This window comes from Castor canadensis, chromosome 17, assembly GCF_047511655.1.
Source record: "Castor canadensis chromosome 17, mCasCan1.hap1v2, whole genome shotgun sequence".
In the NCBI taxonomy this organism is placed as follows: Eukaryota; Metazoa; Chordata; class Mammalia; order Rodentia; family Castoridae; genus Castor; species Castor canadensis.
In genome coordinates, this window is record NC_133402.1 from 62,192,154 (window position 1) to 62,206,316 (window position 14,163).

At 43.6% G+C, this 14,163-nt stretch overlaps 1 protein-coding gene across 5 annotated transcripts in view; it reads right to left on the bottom strand.

Annotated features, from left to right (window-relative positions):
* Gk5 (glycerol kinase 5) overlaps window positions 1-14,163 on the bottom strand; it is a 49,370-nt gene that overhangs the window by 8,049 nt on the left and 27,158 nt on the right. For 4 of the 5 annotated variants that reach the window (XM_074059078.1, XM_020184586.2, XM_074059080.1 and 1 more), the window contains 4 exons: window positions 13,836-13,940; window positions 4,154-4,248; window positions 2,058-2,161; window positions 734-793 (listed from right to left, as the gene is read on the bottom strand). In XM_074059078.1, coding sequence (XP_073915179.1) covers window positions 734-793; window positions 2,058-2,161; window positions 4,154-4,248; window positions 13,836-13,940 — 364 coding nt within the window. The remainder of the gene's footprint in view (window positions 1-733; window positions 794-2,057; window positions 2,162-4,153; window positions 4,249-13,835; window positions 13,941-14,163) is intronic. The other variant, XM_074059077.1, reaches the window with a different exon arrangement.

The following is a 14,163-nucleotide window of genomic DNA, read 5'->3' on the forward strand; positions in this document are numbered from 1 at the left end:
TAATAGAGCTGGGATTACAAGCATGAGCCACATCGCCCAGCAAATTTAACTTTTAATTTCAAATGTATCAGTTAGCACTGACCTGATGTCAAAGTGACCTCTAAACATTGTTCCTTATTCCTACCATCAGTTTCCCTACCTGTCCCGTCTGGGTGGGCACCAGTTCAAAATAGGCTAAGTAAAGTAAGCTAAGCCAGCAGAAGAATTCATTTGGACATTATAACCGAGAAAGCCAAGAAACAGATAACTACAATTCAAAAAGGGGATTTTAAAGATTTCTGTAACTCAGGAGTACTAAAATCTCCCCCTCTGCAAATTTCATACTATGTTGTATCTTCCTAAGTCCAAAGTAGGCCTTCCTTTCCTCTATGAATCCTACGGTGGAATTTTCTTGCCAAGGAGCTAGGTGTGAGTTTCTTTTTTTAATTCTTGCAGTACTGAGACTTGAACTCAGGGCCTCACACACTTGCTAGACAGGCATTCTACCACTTGAGCCACTCCCCCAGCCCTGTTTTATGTTGGGTATTTTTGAGATAAAATCTTGCAAACTATTTCCCTGGGGTGCCCTCAAACAACAATCCTCCTGATCTCTGCCTCCCAAGTAGCTAATATTTCAGGCACGAGCCACCGGCACCCTGCATAAGTTCTTGAAATCCTAAAAAGCATAATGGTGAAGACACTACGGCTACCACTTCTCATTTCTGACTGAGTCTGCAGAAGCCAGTGTACCTACCGGATGCTTGTGACAGGAATACGGATCTCTTTCTGCATGAGCTCGTACAACTGCTTGTTTCTGTTGAGAGAGAAGAGGGACGTTCCAAATAAGACAGACATTCCTATCACAATCATTCATTTCCTTCTGATCTCAAAATAAAAACTATAGCTTCAATTACTTGATATTTATAAAATATGAAAAGAAAAAAAGAAATGTGCTGGGTGACTGGAGGTCACCGGAAGTCCAGGTCCTTATGCTCCATCTAGCACCATTCTTATTTTGCAACTAAACTCACTCTACCATCAATCTATTGCACATTTATTTAACCTATTTATTGCCATCTATTTAACTTATACCAATCTACAGTGAAACATTTAAAGCACCTACTAGATGAGATGGGGTGTGTTCAGAGTGGGATGGCCGCAGACAGCAATTACCTATTTAACAGGTCGCTATTAAGATCATTTACCACAAATAACATCTAATAGACTCTACCAAACAATCATTTTATAATCACAGAAAATTTTACTTGAAGCGAGACAAACTTTTTTTCTTTTTGTTGGTGGTGGGGTTGAACTCAGATCCTTGCACTTGCTAGGCAGGTGCTCTGCCACTTGAGCCACGTCCCCAGTCCCACAAACATTTATTTGTGATGGCTGTATTCTTTGTGGGATGTGTTGCCAACTAGCCTCAAACTCCTGAGCTCAAGTGATCCTCCCACCTCAGCCGGTCTACAGGCAAGCACCACGGCACTCGTTTTTCAAAAAAAATTTTTAATTTTATTTTATCACTTCTACATTTACTTACACATGTATACATTATTTGGGCCACCTCCCCCTGTTTTCATGTTCTTAATTTTAATAATCTATACATGTCCTACAACAAGAAGAGCACAGGGAATATACATCAATAACTGATCATTTAGCCTTTAGGTTTAACAAACATTATTGCTTTAAATTCTCCCCCATAAATAAGGACACTAAACCTTTGAAAATTCAAATATTGAATCTTTTATGTTTAAAGAATTAGATTCTGCTCTGGTTAGGTGTGGTACTTTTGCAGTGCTGGGGTAGAATTCAGGGCTTCCAGGCCACACTGAGCCACATCCCCAGCCCTAAATATTTTAACAATCAATCACTTTTCAGGTATCAAGTCTAATCTGGTACTATTAAATATGAAAAGAGTAAGAAACACCTTAGCAGTGAGAGAAGATTATATTAGATGCAGCCTGTACTAAATAAATAAGACAGCTAAATTAAAATTAGGACATTTTCTGCTTGACAGCGGATTTAATAAGACAGGCAATGAACAGGTGTGTGGAGAAGCGAGGCAGGGTTCCCACCTGAAGGCCATGGACTCCAGGATGGCTCGGACGAGATGGTATTTGCTGGTGGAAGGCTTCAAACCCATGAAAGAGGCACAGGCACAGGGGTCATTCAAGGGAGCCTAAGATAAGACACAATAACAGCGTACTGTTCACGTTCCAGATCACATTTAAATATTCATGATAAAAACACAGCCATGTTAGAAGAATGCTTACTTAGAGTTAAATCACTTTAAAACAAATGATGGTCAGAGATCATCGAAATGCTGGGATGACCACTGCTTCTTGCCTCCCTTGTCCACTGTCTTGCTCTCCGAGGCATATATGCTGCTAGAGTAAAATTACACGGCTGTGTTCACAGCTGTCACCCCAGTGTGGCCCAGCCCTGGGCCATCTCCTGAAGTGGCTGACCCAAACTTTCTCACTGGCCTCAAAACTCAGCCAATGCCTTTGTCTCAGCAGACTTCCTAGAGAAATGGAGACCCACGGTTGTATCAGGATTCTAAAATTAAGGGCATATTACACATTTGAGCCTTCCTTCCTTCCTTCCATTTCCCAGTTCTCATTATTTTACATTGGTGAGATAGTCTGCTACCTATTTTCCGAATGGCTTGGGGTCAACATACTATTGTTTGAATTCACTTTCAGGTTCCAGTCATGAGATTCGTTTTATGTTAAAACACTGGCCTTCAATCACTCACACCCTCATGCCCCAGCTGTGCTCTGCTGCCAACAGGTGGCCAGGTCACACTCATGGCAGAGCAGAGACGTTTTATACAGATGAAACCAAGCCAGGATCAGTCATGCACATCTATAATCCCAGCTACCCAGGAGGGCTAGATTGAGAGGATGGAGGTTCCAGACCAGCCTGGGAAAAAAGTTAATGAGACTCCTATCTCCATCAATATAGGTGGCTCAGGCCTGGCATCCTAGCCACACAGGAAGCATAAACAGGAGGATCTCAGTCCAGGCCAACCCAGAAGAAAACAGGAGACCCTATCCCAAAAATAACTGAAGCAAAAAGGGCTGGGGGAGGGGCTCGAGTGGTAAAATGCCTGCCAAGTGCAAGGTCCTGAGTTAAAACTCCAATACCACCACCACCACCGAAAAAAAAAAAAAAACATGAAATTTAAAAATCTATCTGTAATATTTTTGTCTAAATCTTTTGGGCTTTAGCAATACTTTCTTTTAAAGTCATGAATGTAATATTATTTTCACAAGAATGTGCCATAATGGACAAGTAAGAGAGAGTTCTTAAGACTAAGTCACATCTAAGTCCCCAGTATGTTTTTTTTCCTTTTTTCTGGTATTGAGGTTTGAACTCAGGGCCTACAACTTGAGCCACTCCACCAGTCCTTTTTTGTGACGGATTTTTCCAAGATAGGGTCTCATGAACTATTTGCTGGGGCTGGCTTTGAACCTCGATCCTCCTGATCTCTGCCTCCTGAGTAGCTGGGATTATAGGCGTGAGCCTCGGGCGACAGCCTGAAGAGTTTTTTTTTAAAAAAGCTTTTGTTACAATATCCTAACATTAAAGATAGTATCACAGGTAAATATAAAGTTCACTAAAATTAAACACAAAGTTAAATGGTACAAAAAGCAAGTTCTTTATTAGGTTTACTTTTTGATTAGAAAAAAGTAACTGATATTCTACCACAATAAGGAAAAGAAATGTGGAGTTTTGAAAAAAGTTAATGAAACTCACAGACACATTTTCAACATACTACCTGTGTGTGCGCACGCGAGCTGACATCAGTTTTCTAATTCTGGGTGGTATACCTCCTCTAAGTACAGAACGCTTTTCCCCCGGGGAAATGGTTATTTTTAGTCAAGATAAAGTAATCTCAGGTCTTATGTAAAGTTCTAGGATAAACCTGCCAACTTTTAGGTTCCACGGGAACAGCGTTCCAAGCCGAAGCCAGCGGAATCCTCTAAGTCCATGCCAAAGCAGCAGGGTCACTTAGGGGACATTCTGCTCTCATGGGGTCGTGCTAGGTCAGAGCACAACTTCTCACCTCTCAACTTAGTTCTGCTCAGCGCCCAAATTCCCAGGTAACAGAGTGACAGGAGGATTTAGGGAATGTCTGCAATTACCATTAACTTTAAAAAAATACCTGTAATCCATTAAAAGATGGAACAAAATAAACTCCTTCAGAATCTTCCAGACTTTTGGCCATTTTTTCCGTCTCTGCAGCATCTGTGAAAAGATCTGCAGAAACAAACACACAAACAACAACCAAAAAAAACCCCTAAAACAAAACGAAGGGTTGGGGAGGGACAAACAGAATTAGTTACACAAGAGGAGCACAATGAATGGAACGGAAAAGAGTCAACACAGCGTCATTCTGCTCGGTTTCTTGGCTCTCACTGCGTAGGTTCGAGCCCCCAGAGGGGCACGGGAGCCCGAAGGCCCTTTTAGAGGGGCTCTGGGTGCAGCAGGCACTTTTATCTTTAAAGATATTTGAGCTGCTGGAAGCATCAGTTGTGGGCTGGTAGAGTGGCTCAAGTGGCAGAGCTCCTGCTTAGCAAGCACGAGGCCCTGAGTTCAAGCCCCAGTATCGCAAAAGAAAAAAAAATGACTTTGTATCTCTTTGCTGGGTGCCAGTGGCTCACGCCTATAATCCTAGCTACTCAGGAGGCACAGATCATGACGATTGTGGTTTGAAGCCAGCCCAGGCAAATAGCTCTGTGAGACCCTATCTCAAAAAAACATCCATCACAAAAAAGGGCTGGTGGAGTGGCTCAAGGTGTAGGCCTGAGTTCAAATCACAGTACCACAAAAAGAAATAAATAAAAATGTCCAGATGTCTAAATTTCTCAATCAGGACACAATGTGGAAAAACTTACTACACAGCAGGCTTAAGGTAACTTTTTGGTAACAAAGAAGGAAAAAAAGGAGAGAGAGAGAGAGAGAGAGAGAGAGAAACAGAGAGAGAGAGAAACAGAGAGAGAGAAGTTAGCTGTGGCACTCTTCAGTGCTCACTCCTGGCTCGCAGAACATCTCTGAATAACCTCCACTACGCCGCTCTCCAGTGGCTACTGCTGAAAGCTTTTGGAATAAGCTCTGTGTCTCGCACTGAAGGCAGCCAGGAGCCCTGCAGAGACTGAGGGAAAAGCTACCTGAGGACCCAGCTAGCTGGCAGGCAGGAGGACACACAGTGCTACCAAACTGGTGCTGTTTCCTGTGTTATTTCCTCTGCTGTCTCCTGGCTGAGATTCAGGGACAGCCTGGAATCTGACAGCCGGATTTACCCTGGGCTCCCATCCTCAGAGGCTCCTGGGCAGCCCTGTTAGTGTGGGGGCAGAACAGGGTGCAGGCTTTCTACAGCCCACCAAGCAAAGCCCCATTTTTGTGCATTTTAGGGTTTTCCATGTAGGCCCAAGCTCCCATGGTGGCCACAACAGCATGCAGGCTCATGGAGCTGCAAGCCAAGCCAGAGGACAAGGGGATCTCTGTGGACTGCTGCGTCCCCCTGTCCCCAGGTCCCAGGTGACCCTGTGGCTGACAGCTAACAGAAGACAGGGCAGCAGTGACAACCAAAACTTCAGGTGAGCACTCAGAAAATCCCCTTACAAAGAGCCTTATGGTCTTACCCCTGAGCCTGAACGAAACCAGACAGAACTGACGTCTAGCGGGCCCCTGGGTGGCACAAATGAGCAACCGTCAAACAGCAAAAGCTCTGGAAGCACAGCCCAAGGAAGGCAAAAGTGATGTTGCCAGTACATCCAAATTAGTGCCTCCAAGAACTATTTAAAAAGATAAAAATTCTCCTTAGGATTTAAATAAGACTCTGCGTCACATCTGCATAATATTCAAATTTTGGAGACAACTGGAAATTGATCGCCACCTGAAGGACAAAGGAAATCTCAACTATTTGCAAGATGACATAGATGACACAGACATTGGGATTATCAGACAAAAATCATTAAGAGATTAAAGATGAATGCTCTTGAAATAAATGGGAAGACGGATTTTCAGCAAAGAAATGGAAGACATGAGGAAGAAGCAGATGGAAATTTTAGAGAAGAAAAATGTAACATACAGGATTTTAAAATGAACTGTCTTTTATGTATTTGATAAAAGAGAACTAATAGATAAACGATAATAGATAATAATGATAGATAAAAGATAACTAACAGATAAAAGAGAACTAGGGGAAAGTCAGTAAATTTGAAGACAGACCAACAGAAATGATCCTATCTGAGTAAGAGAAGACAAAACACCCAGGAAGCAAATGAAAAGCAAGCAAGCAGAGCTGGTGGGACAGTGAGCCTTTCTGACAGTTGAGTCCCAGAAGGAGCGTGCACACCAGAAAAAGATCTTTGAAGAAGAAAACTACTATAAACGTGGCAGCAGGAGAAAGACTACAGTCCGTACCCTCAGGCATACATAGGAGCTCAAGGCCCTGGGCTGGACCCCAGCCTCCCCCTGAAGAATCGCGTGCTATGTGCAGTAGGGCGGCTGGAGCTAAGGAGCACATCTCATAGGTGTTTCAGAAAGCCGGAAGGAAAGATTCTGAATGTTTTACCATAAAGAAATGATAAGCCGGGTGCAGGTTATCATGCCTGTAATCCTAGTTACTTGGGAGGCTGAGATCTAGAGGATCTCAGTTCAAGGGCAGCCTGAGGAAATAGTTCGTGGGACCCCCAGCTCCAAAATAACCAGGGCAAAATGGACTGGAGGTGTGGCTCAAGTGACAGAGCGCCTGCTTTGCAAGTGTGAAGCCCTGAGTTCAAACCCCAGTCCCACCACGGAAGTCAAAGACTAAAGGCAGAGACCCCTTTAAACAGACAGGCGCACACTGGAGAACACGCGTGAGTGGCTGTAAGCTGCGGACTCCTCACAGAGACTAGGAGGCCAGAATGGCTGTTTGTTTGTTTTGCAGTGCTGGGGCTGGAGCCCTGAGCAGGTAGCTCATGCTAGGCAAGAGCTCTACCATTGAGCCACACCCAGCATGGAACACCTTTTAAGTAATGAAAGATTAAGGAACAAAGGAACTGTTGACCCAGGAGTCTCCATCCAGCAAAAAAAACCTTCAAAATAAACATGAGAAACTCTATCACATCTCATGAAGGAGAACAAGAGTTTGCTGACAACCAACGTGTCATTAAAAGAACACTGACTCAAGCCTCGGACTTCCTACCAAAGCTCACTCTTCGTGGACCACACATCTAAATGAAAAACAAACTCTGTGACTCTTACGAGAGCAGAGGAGAAAAATCTGTGTGACCTGAATTTATCAAGTAGTTCTTAGAGGAGCTGCTCGAAGCACAGTCTATGAAACAAAACAAAAATCAATATATTAAATTTCACAAAATTGGAAACTCTTGCTCTGCAAAACACACTGATAAGAAAAGGAAGAAAGTATATGTAAAACACATATTCCAGAAAAAAAAAGAACACCTCTCAAAGCTCATCTGCAAAACAACCCAATAAAAAAATACACAATTTCACAGGCGTTCCAGGGCACCAGGCTGCACATAGTGAGATGAACAGAAAACCCACAAAAGATTTGGAGTCATCCAGATGGCAAAAAGACATCAGTGCCCTTTGGGAAATGCAAATTCAAAGCACAATGAGATGGTTTGAGACGTCTAGTAGACTAATTAAAATTTAAAAAAGGAAAAAGACAGTGAGGAGAACCGAAGCGAGTGGCGCAGAGGCACAGTGGGGCAGCCACAGTGGAAATCAAATCGGCGGGGTAGGATTTTATTTTTCTGAAGTTACACACATGCTTACATGTGAGTATTTACCTGAGCAGCAATCCCACTCTTGGGTGTCCTCCCTTAAAAGAGTAAATGTCATGTTCATGCAGAAACCTGTCCAAATGTTTGCAGTAGCTTTATTCATCCGCACAGCCCACGTGTCCTTCGGGGAGTGAAAGGACCAGCTGGAACACAGCCACGTAACGGAAAAGCACTGAGCAGAAAAACGGAGCAACTACGGGCAGACAGAGGCCCAGGTGAATCTCACAGGCACGACAGACACTCAGCCGGCTCCATGCTTGGGGCTCCAGGACACATCATGCAAAAGGCAGAACAAAGGGACAGAGAGAGAATGGACCAGCTGCTGCCTGAGACCACAGTGGGCAGGGTAATTTTGGGGGAGATAATGAAAGTGTTTAGCATCTTGATTGTGGTGATGGTTACAGTAGACTATTCAGGTCTTAAAAACAGAATTATATACCAAAAACCCAAACAGCAAATATATGTGGGGCTAGGGAAGTAGCTCAGTGGAAGAGCACTTGCCTAGCATGCTCAAAGAACTGGGTTCAATTCCCAGCACTGCAAAAACCAAAGCAAAACCTACGTATAGGATTGTATGTGTGATTGTTTGGGTATGCCTGTCCATTGTTAAAACTCACTGGCCACTTCACGTGGCTGAATTTAATTAGACATAAATTAAACCTCAATTTTGATTGATTTGAAATACTTTTTCCTCAAACATGGGAAAAGAGGTTCAATTTCACTCATTTCATTCAAACGCTGAGAGAGCAGCTCTCACCTGGTGAGGCTAGGGGAAACGGCCCCATACGCTTCCAGGGGAAATGCAAGTGGTAAGGATCCGTGTGGAAAATTATCTGACAAAACTATTACCCGCTGTCTCTTTGACAAAGCAATCCCACTTGTGGGAATTCTTTTTTTTTTTTTTTGGTGGTTCTGGGAATTGAACTCAGAGCTTCCTGCTTGTGAGGCAAGTGTTAAATCACTTGACCACACCCCTGCACCTTTTCTCTTTAGATTTTTTTTCTTTTTCCAGTACTGGGGATTTGAACCCAGGGCCTTGTGCATGCTAGGCAAACACTTAACCACCAAGCTACAGCACTGGCCATATAACCTTGATATAAAACCTAGAGAACTCAAGGCTGCATTCATGTTTGGGTTCCACTCCAGCAGCAAGCCATGCTTACCTCATTATGTTACCCCACCAGGAAAGGGAACAGGCAGCAGGGCCACCACCTTCTCTGAACCCTGCTCACTGCATCACCACCACTCAGAATTAGTTCACAGATGAGAGATCCATCTCACCTACTGTGGCCAGGTGCACATCTGTAATCCCAGCATCCAAAAAGCTGAGACAGGGGGACTGTGAGTTCAAGGCCAGCCTGGACTACCCTGGCTCACAAAACAAAATCATTTCTTCTAATGGGGGTGCCCATAGTCCTCTGCGGAAGGTGCCCAGAGAAAAGGAAGCAGTTTCTTTTAGTTCTAGTAAACAAGAGTTGTTTACTAGAGTTGTGGGTAACTTAAAATGTGGACTTAAGAGAAGTCTAACGGGGATTGCTTGTGGCAGGCACACGTGACGTGTAGCAATTAAAAATACCACTGCTACGGAAAAGATGTCCCCTGATCCTTGTTAACTGGAGACAGGAGAGATGCAAATTGCACCTGTAGAAAAGAAATAAGGTTTTATTTTGCCCTTTTACTGGGTCCTGATCCTCCCTGCTCTGGGCCTTCCACGCTGGTCCTCTCCATGTGAACTGCTCCATGACCATCAGCCTCCTCCACCTATCAACCATGCATCATTTTTCAGAGTTCAACTGAGACCACTCTTTTTTTCTTTTTTGACAGTTCTGGAGTTTGAACTCAGGGCCTTGTGCTTGCTAGGGAGATGCTCCACCAGTTGAGCCATGCCCCAGTCTTTTTGGCTTTTAGTTATTTTTCAAATAGGGTCGTGCATCTACACCTAGGCTGGTCTGGACCATGATCCTCCTAGCACTGCGATGACAGGTGTGTGCCACCACACCCAGCCACTGGTTGAGATGGGTGTTGGGAACTTTTCGCTGGGGCTGCTCTTGCAACACAATCCTCATGATCTCCACCTCCTGAGTAGCCAGGATTACAGATGTGAGCCACCACACCTGGACACCATACTCCTTTAAAGAAACCTCTGATTGATTCTCCAGACTAGGCAAAGGCCTTCCTTGAGAAAGCAATCATTGTTACTATTTCTTTCCTGACACTTTTTTTTTTTCTTAAGATGAGGTCTTGCTATGTTTACCAGGCTGGGAACTTCTGAGCTCAAGCAGTCCTCCTGTCTGAATCTGTAGCTGGGATTACAGGAATGCACCACTGCACCCAACGTTAATGTTTTTAATACTAATTTTTAACTTTTTTGGTGGGACTGGGGTTTGAACTCAGGGCTCTGAACTTGAAAAACAGGCACTTTACTGCTTGAGCCACACCTCCAGTCCATTTTGCTATGGGTTTTTTGGAGATGGGGGGAGGGTTCTCTCGAGCTATTTACCCAGGCCGGCCTTGAACCAAGATCCTCCTGATCTCAGCCTCCCAAGTAGCTAGGATTATAGGTGTGAGCCACAGCACAGTCGTTTTAATGTTTTTAAATTGCAAATTTAATGTATGCCTTTCCTGCTGGACTGTAACCGTCACGAGGACAGGGATGTCATCAGTGTCCTCATAGCCCACACAGTTCTAGGAGTACCCTAAGCACTGGATTACGTATAAAAGAGACAATCACATGGAAACCCAAATATGGCTTCAGGGGGAAAAAAGTGAGACAGAAGTACCATGAAAAGGATAAAGAAAATAATTCCAGCAACTCGGGAGGCAGAGGGAGGAAGATTTAGAGTTTGAGGCCAACTTGGGCAAAGGTTCCAGTGAGACCTACTCTCTCATGCTTGGACTTTATACTATACTGTATATGCAGTATATATTACTATATTCCTATGAGAAAAGTGCAATTTTCTGACTAAAAATAAGTAAAAAAAAAAAGTCTGGGTGTGGCTCAAGGGTTAGAGTGCGTGCTTAGTGTGTACAAGGGCCTAGGTTCAGCCCCCAGGATCACACATCCAAAACCACCTACAAATGAATTTGAGACTGGTTTAAGACAACTTTAACACCCGAGTCTGAGTTTTTGAACCCAGTTAAGGGTGGGAGGAAGCCACCATTCTGAATGCGACAAGCCTCCCATCCCCCAAAGGTGCCACATCCTCAAGGAAATGCCAGGGTGCTCGCTCTGACACCAGTGTTGCTCCTGAATAGTAGTCAGTTACTTTTTTCAATATACCCAGTAAAGAAACTTCCCAGAAAGGGATAGATTCAAATAAATGTCCATTTTTATGTGAATTTCAGATGAATATACACCAGCAAGCAAGATTTGCCAGTGGTTGAAATTTTAAGGTAAGTAACTGCACTTTGAATTCTCTCTCCTCTAGTTAGACCAAGAGTTTCGTTTTCCTGCCAGAGATGGGACTGGCCTTCAGGAAGGAAGGGCCTGGGCTTCCACCAGGAATCACGCTGCTTTCCAAGGTCACGGCCATCTGGCCCTATCTCCCAGAGGAGTCTGAATATTCGAGAATCACCAGGAATGAGCCTCACCCAGCAAGCCGCAGAAGTGACTTCCTGACGAGGTGAGGTTGATCTTTTAAACTAACGAATGTGACACGAACTATTCTGCTTTTCCCTCACCTCTTCTGGGAAGGAGGAAAAGTAACAGAGGCGGCTGGGCTGTAGCTCAGTGGTTGAGCACTTAGCATCCCCAAGGCCCTGGGTTCGATCCTCAGCATCTCAACTTATATATATGTATTTACAACGGTATTAAAAGGTGCTAACCAGAAGAAATGGGTAACCAGCAGCTTCTGTGTTTGAGAACTTCGAGCTATTTAAACATGTATGTCTAGAGTATTAAAAGAAACACACTTGAGGAGACTTTGAAATGACAAAGAGCTTTTAAATAAATATTTGTTAATAAGTAATTGCGGGCTGGGGGTGTGGCTCACGTGGCAGGGCGCCTACCTAGCAAGTGCGAAGCCCTGAGTTCAAGCCCCAGTATCACCAAAAAAATTTATTTAAAAATAAGTAATTGTGTGCTTATTATACAAATGCAGGCTCAGAGAGAAAGAGAGGGTGACAGGGATGCAGCAGCAGTAGAGTTCTTGCTTAGCCTGGGCAAGGCTCTCTCCTAGTGCTGAGAGAGAGAGAAAGAGAGAGACAGGGAGGGAGGGAGGAGGGAGGGGAAGAGAAAGAGAGGGAGACATCACCATTTCTCTCTTAGAGTCTGTTTTCTGCCAATAGAACAATCTTTTTCTTTAAATGAATCAGCTTGGTTTAAAGCCACAGATTGTACCACAATTGAATAAATGATGACCAGTACTGATACTTTGTTACACAATATTTCATGCTTCATACATGAGATATGGCTTTATACTACCTAGGTGCTTCCTCACTCATGATAGCCAAAAGCCAGAAAGAGCCCAAATGTTCACCAACTAATGAATGAATCAATTAGTTCACTCATATAGTGAAGTATTATTCGGAAATAAAAAAGAAATGAAATAGAGATACATATTAAAACGTGTGAACCTTGCTCCATCACATATGCTCCATCAACGTGAAATGTGCAGAGCAAGAGAGTCCACAGAGGCAGGAGTAAAGAGTGACAGCGAGGGGTCAGGAGTGACAGGAGGAGCAGGGAGGGGTCAAAGGGAATTTTGCTTAGAGAAAATAAAAATATTCTAAAATTAGATGCTGTGATGTTTATACTACTGAGTGAAAATTGTAAGCAAATATGTAATTATTTTAAGAGGTGAATATGATGTGTAAATTACACCTCAATAAAAGTATTTATACAGGTTCTCCTTTTTTGGGGGGAGGACTGGAAGATCAGATCTTCACACTGGCCAGGCATGCGCTCGAGCCCTTTCTTGTATTGTGTATTTTTCAGATAGGGTCTTGAGAACTAGTTGCCTGGGCTGGCCTCGAATGGCGATCCTCCTTACTGTATAGCTAGGATTACAGCGAGAACCACCAGCTCCTGGCTGTACAGGCTGTCCTTTAGCTGCTTCATCCGCTCCCTAACGTGTCACAGATAAGACACCATGTCAGTACAATGTGCAAGATACACTGTTATTTTTAAGTGACTGCACAGTGTTCCACTGCATGGTCGGACATTTATTTATTTAATACTTTGTTATTAAACAGAGCTCATTTCTAACTGCTGAATTAAATTGTGTGCATGTACTTATCTTTGCACACCTGTATGATTTTCAGAGAAAACAAACAGAACTTAGCGCAAAAGGTTTGTATACTGGGTTTGGCGGTGTGGCCGAAGTGGTACAGTGCTTGTTTGGTAAGTGCAAGGCGCTTTGTTCAAAACCCCATACTGCAAAAAAAGAATTCTTTGTTGGGCATGGTGAGTCATGCCTGTAATAAGCAGCTACTCAGGAGGTAGAGGTAGGCGAAAAAAGAAAAAAAAAGGTCTATGCAATGTAAAATGACACCTACTGCTTGGCTGTCCTGCACAAGGCCCACACCCATCAATCCATCCCAAAGGAAAACAAGAATCTTTTTTTTCTCTATTGTCCACCAGTAGCGAGCATCATCGAACTTAGAAACTTCTGACAAGAGAGACAGCAAACAGGATGGGTAATATTTTCAAGTGTGCATTTCTGATTCTTAATTATTGAATGTAGAACATTCCATGATGGCTGTTTTTGCTTTGTTTTGTACCTCTGTCCTTTGTCCATTTCTTGTCATTTTACTAATTTTCCTGACATTTGCTCCAGCAGATTAGTCAGTCTTTTCATTCTGCTTGGGGCATATATCTCTCTCCCTGTACATCCTACTGTTTTATATGCAAAAACCTGCTATTTTTTCAACTTAGGCTTCCATGCCTTCATACCTAGCCTTTACCACACCAATATCATAAGAGCATTCTCTATTTTCTTAAAATACATGTCCTTTCATTCTGGTGTTTTATTGGAATACTCTCTGGGTCACCTTCTGACTTACAATCATGTAAGTCTGGCCAGTGAAGTCACTGAAAAGTCGACTTACCCAGCTGCTGGGCCCACTGTATGGCAGTGCCAGTGTCTCCTGCATTGCCTTCAGCCAGGCACACAACTTCCGGCCCAATCTTCCACCCAATTAATGGATAAAAGCCTCAGAGAGAAAGCAAGCAGACAGCCACATAAGTCAGTGAGTAAACAGCAACTCATGAGAACAATGCTCTCAACCGAACGATTAATTACATAAAAAACCCGACGTGCCTATGCAGAGAGACTGCCCAAGTTCAAAGCCCCTCACGGTCACTAGCTGTGAGCTCACAGGCCTCTTAGGCTCTGTTTTCTGGACAGTAAAATGGCTTGCTGTGGACAGCTGCAGG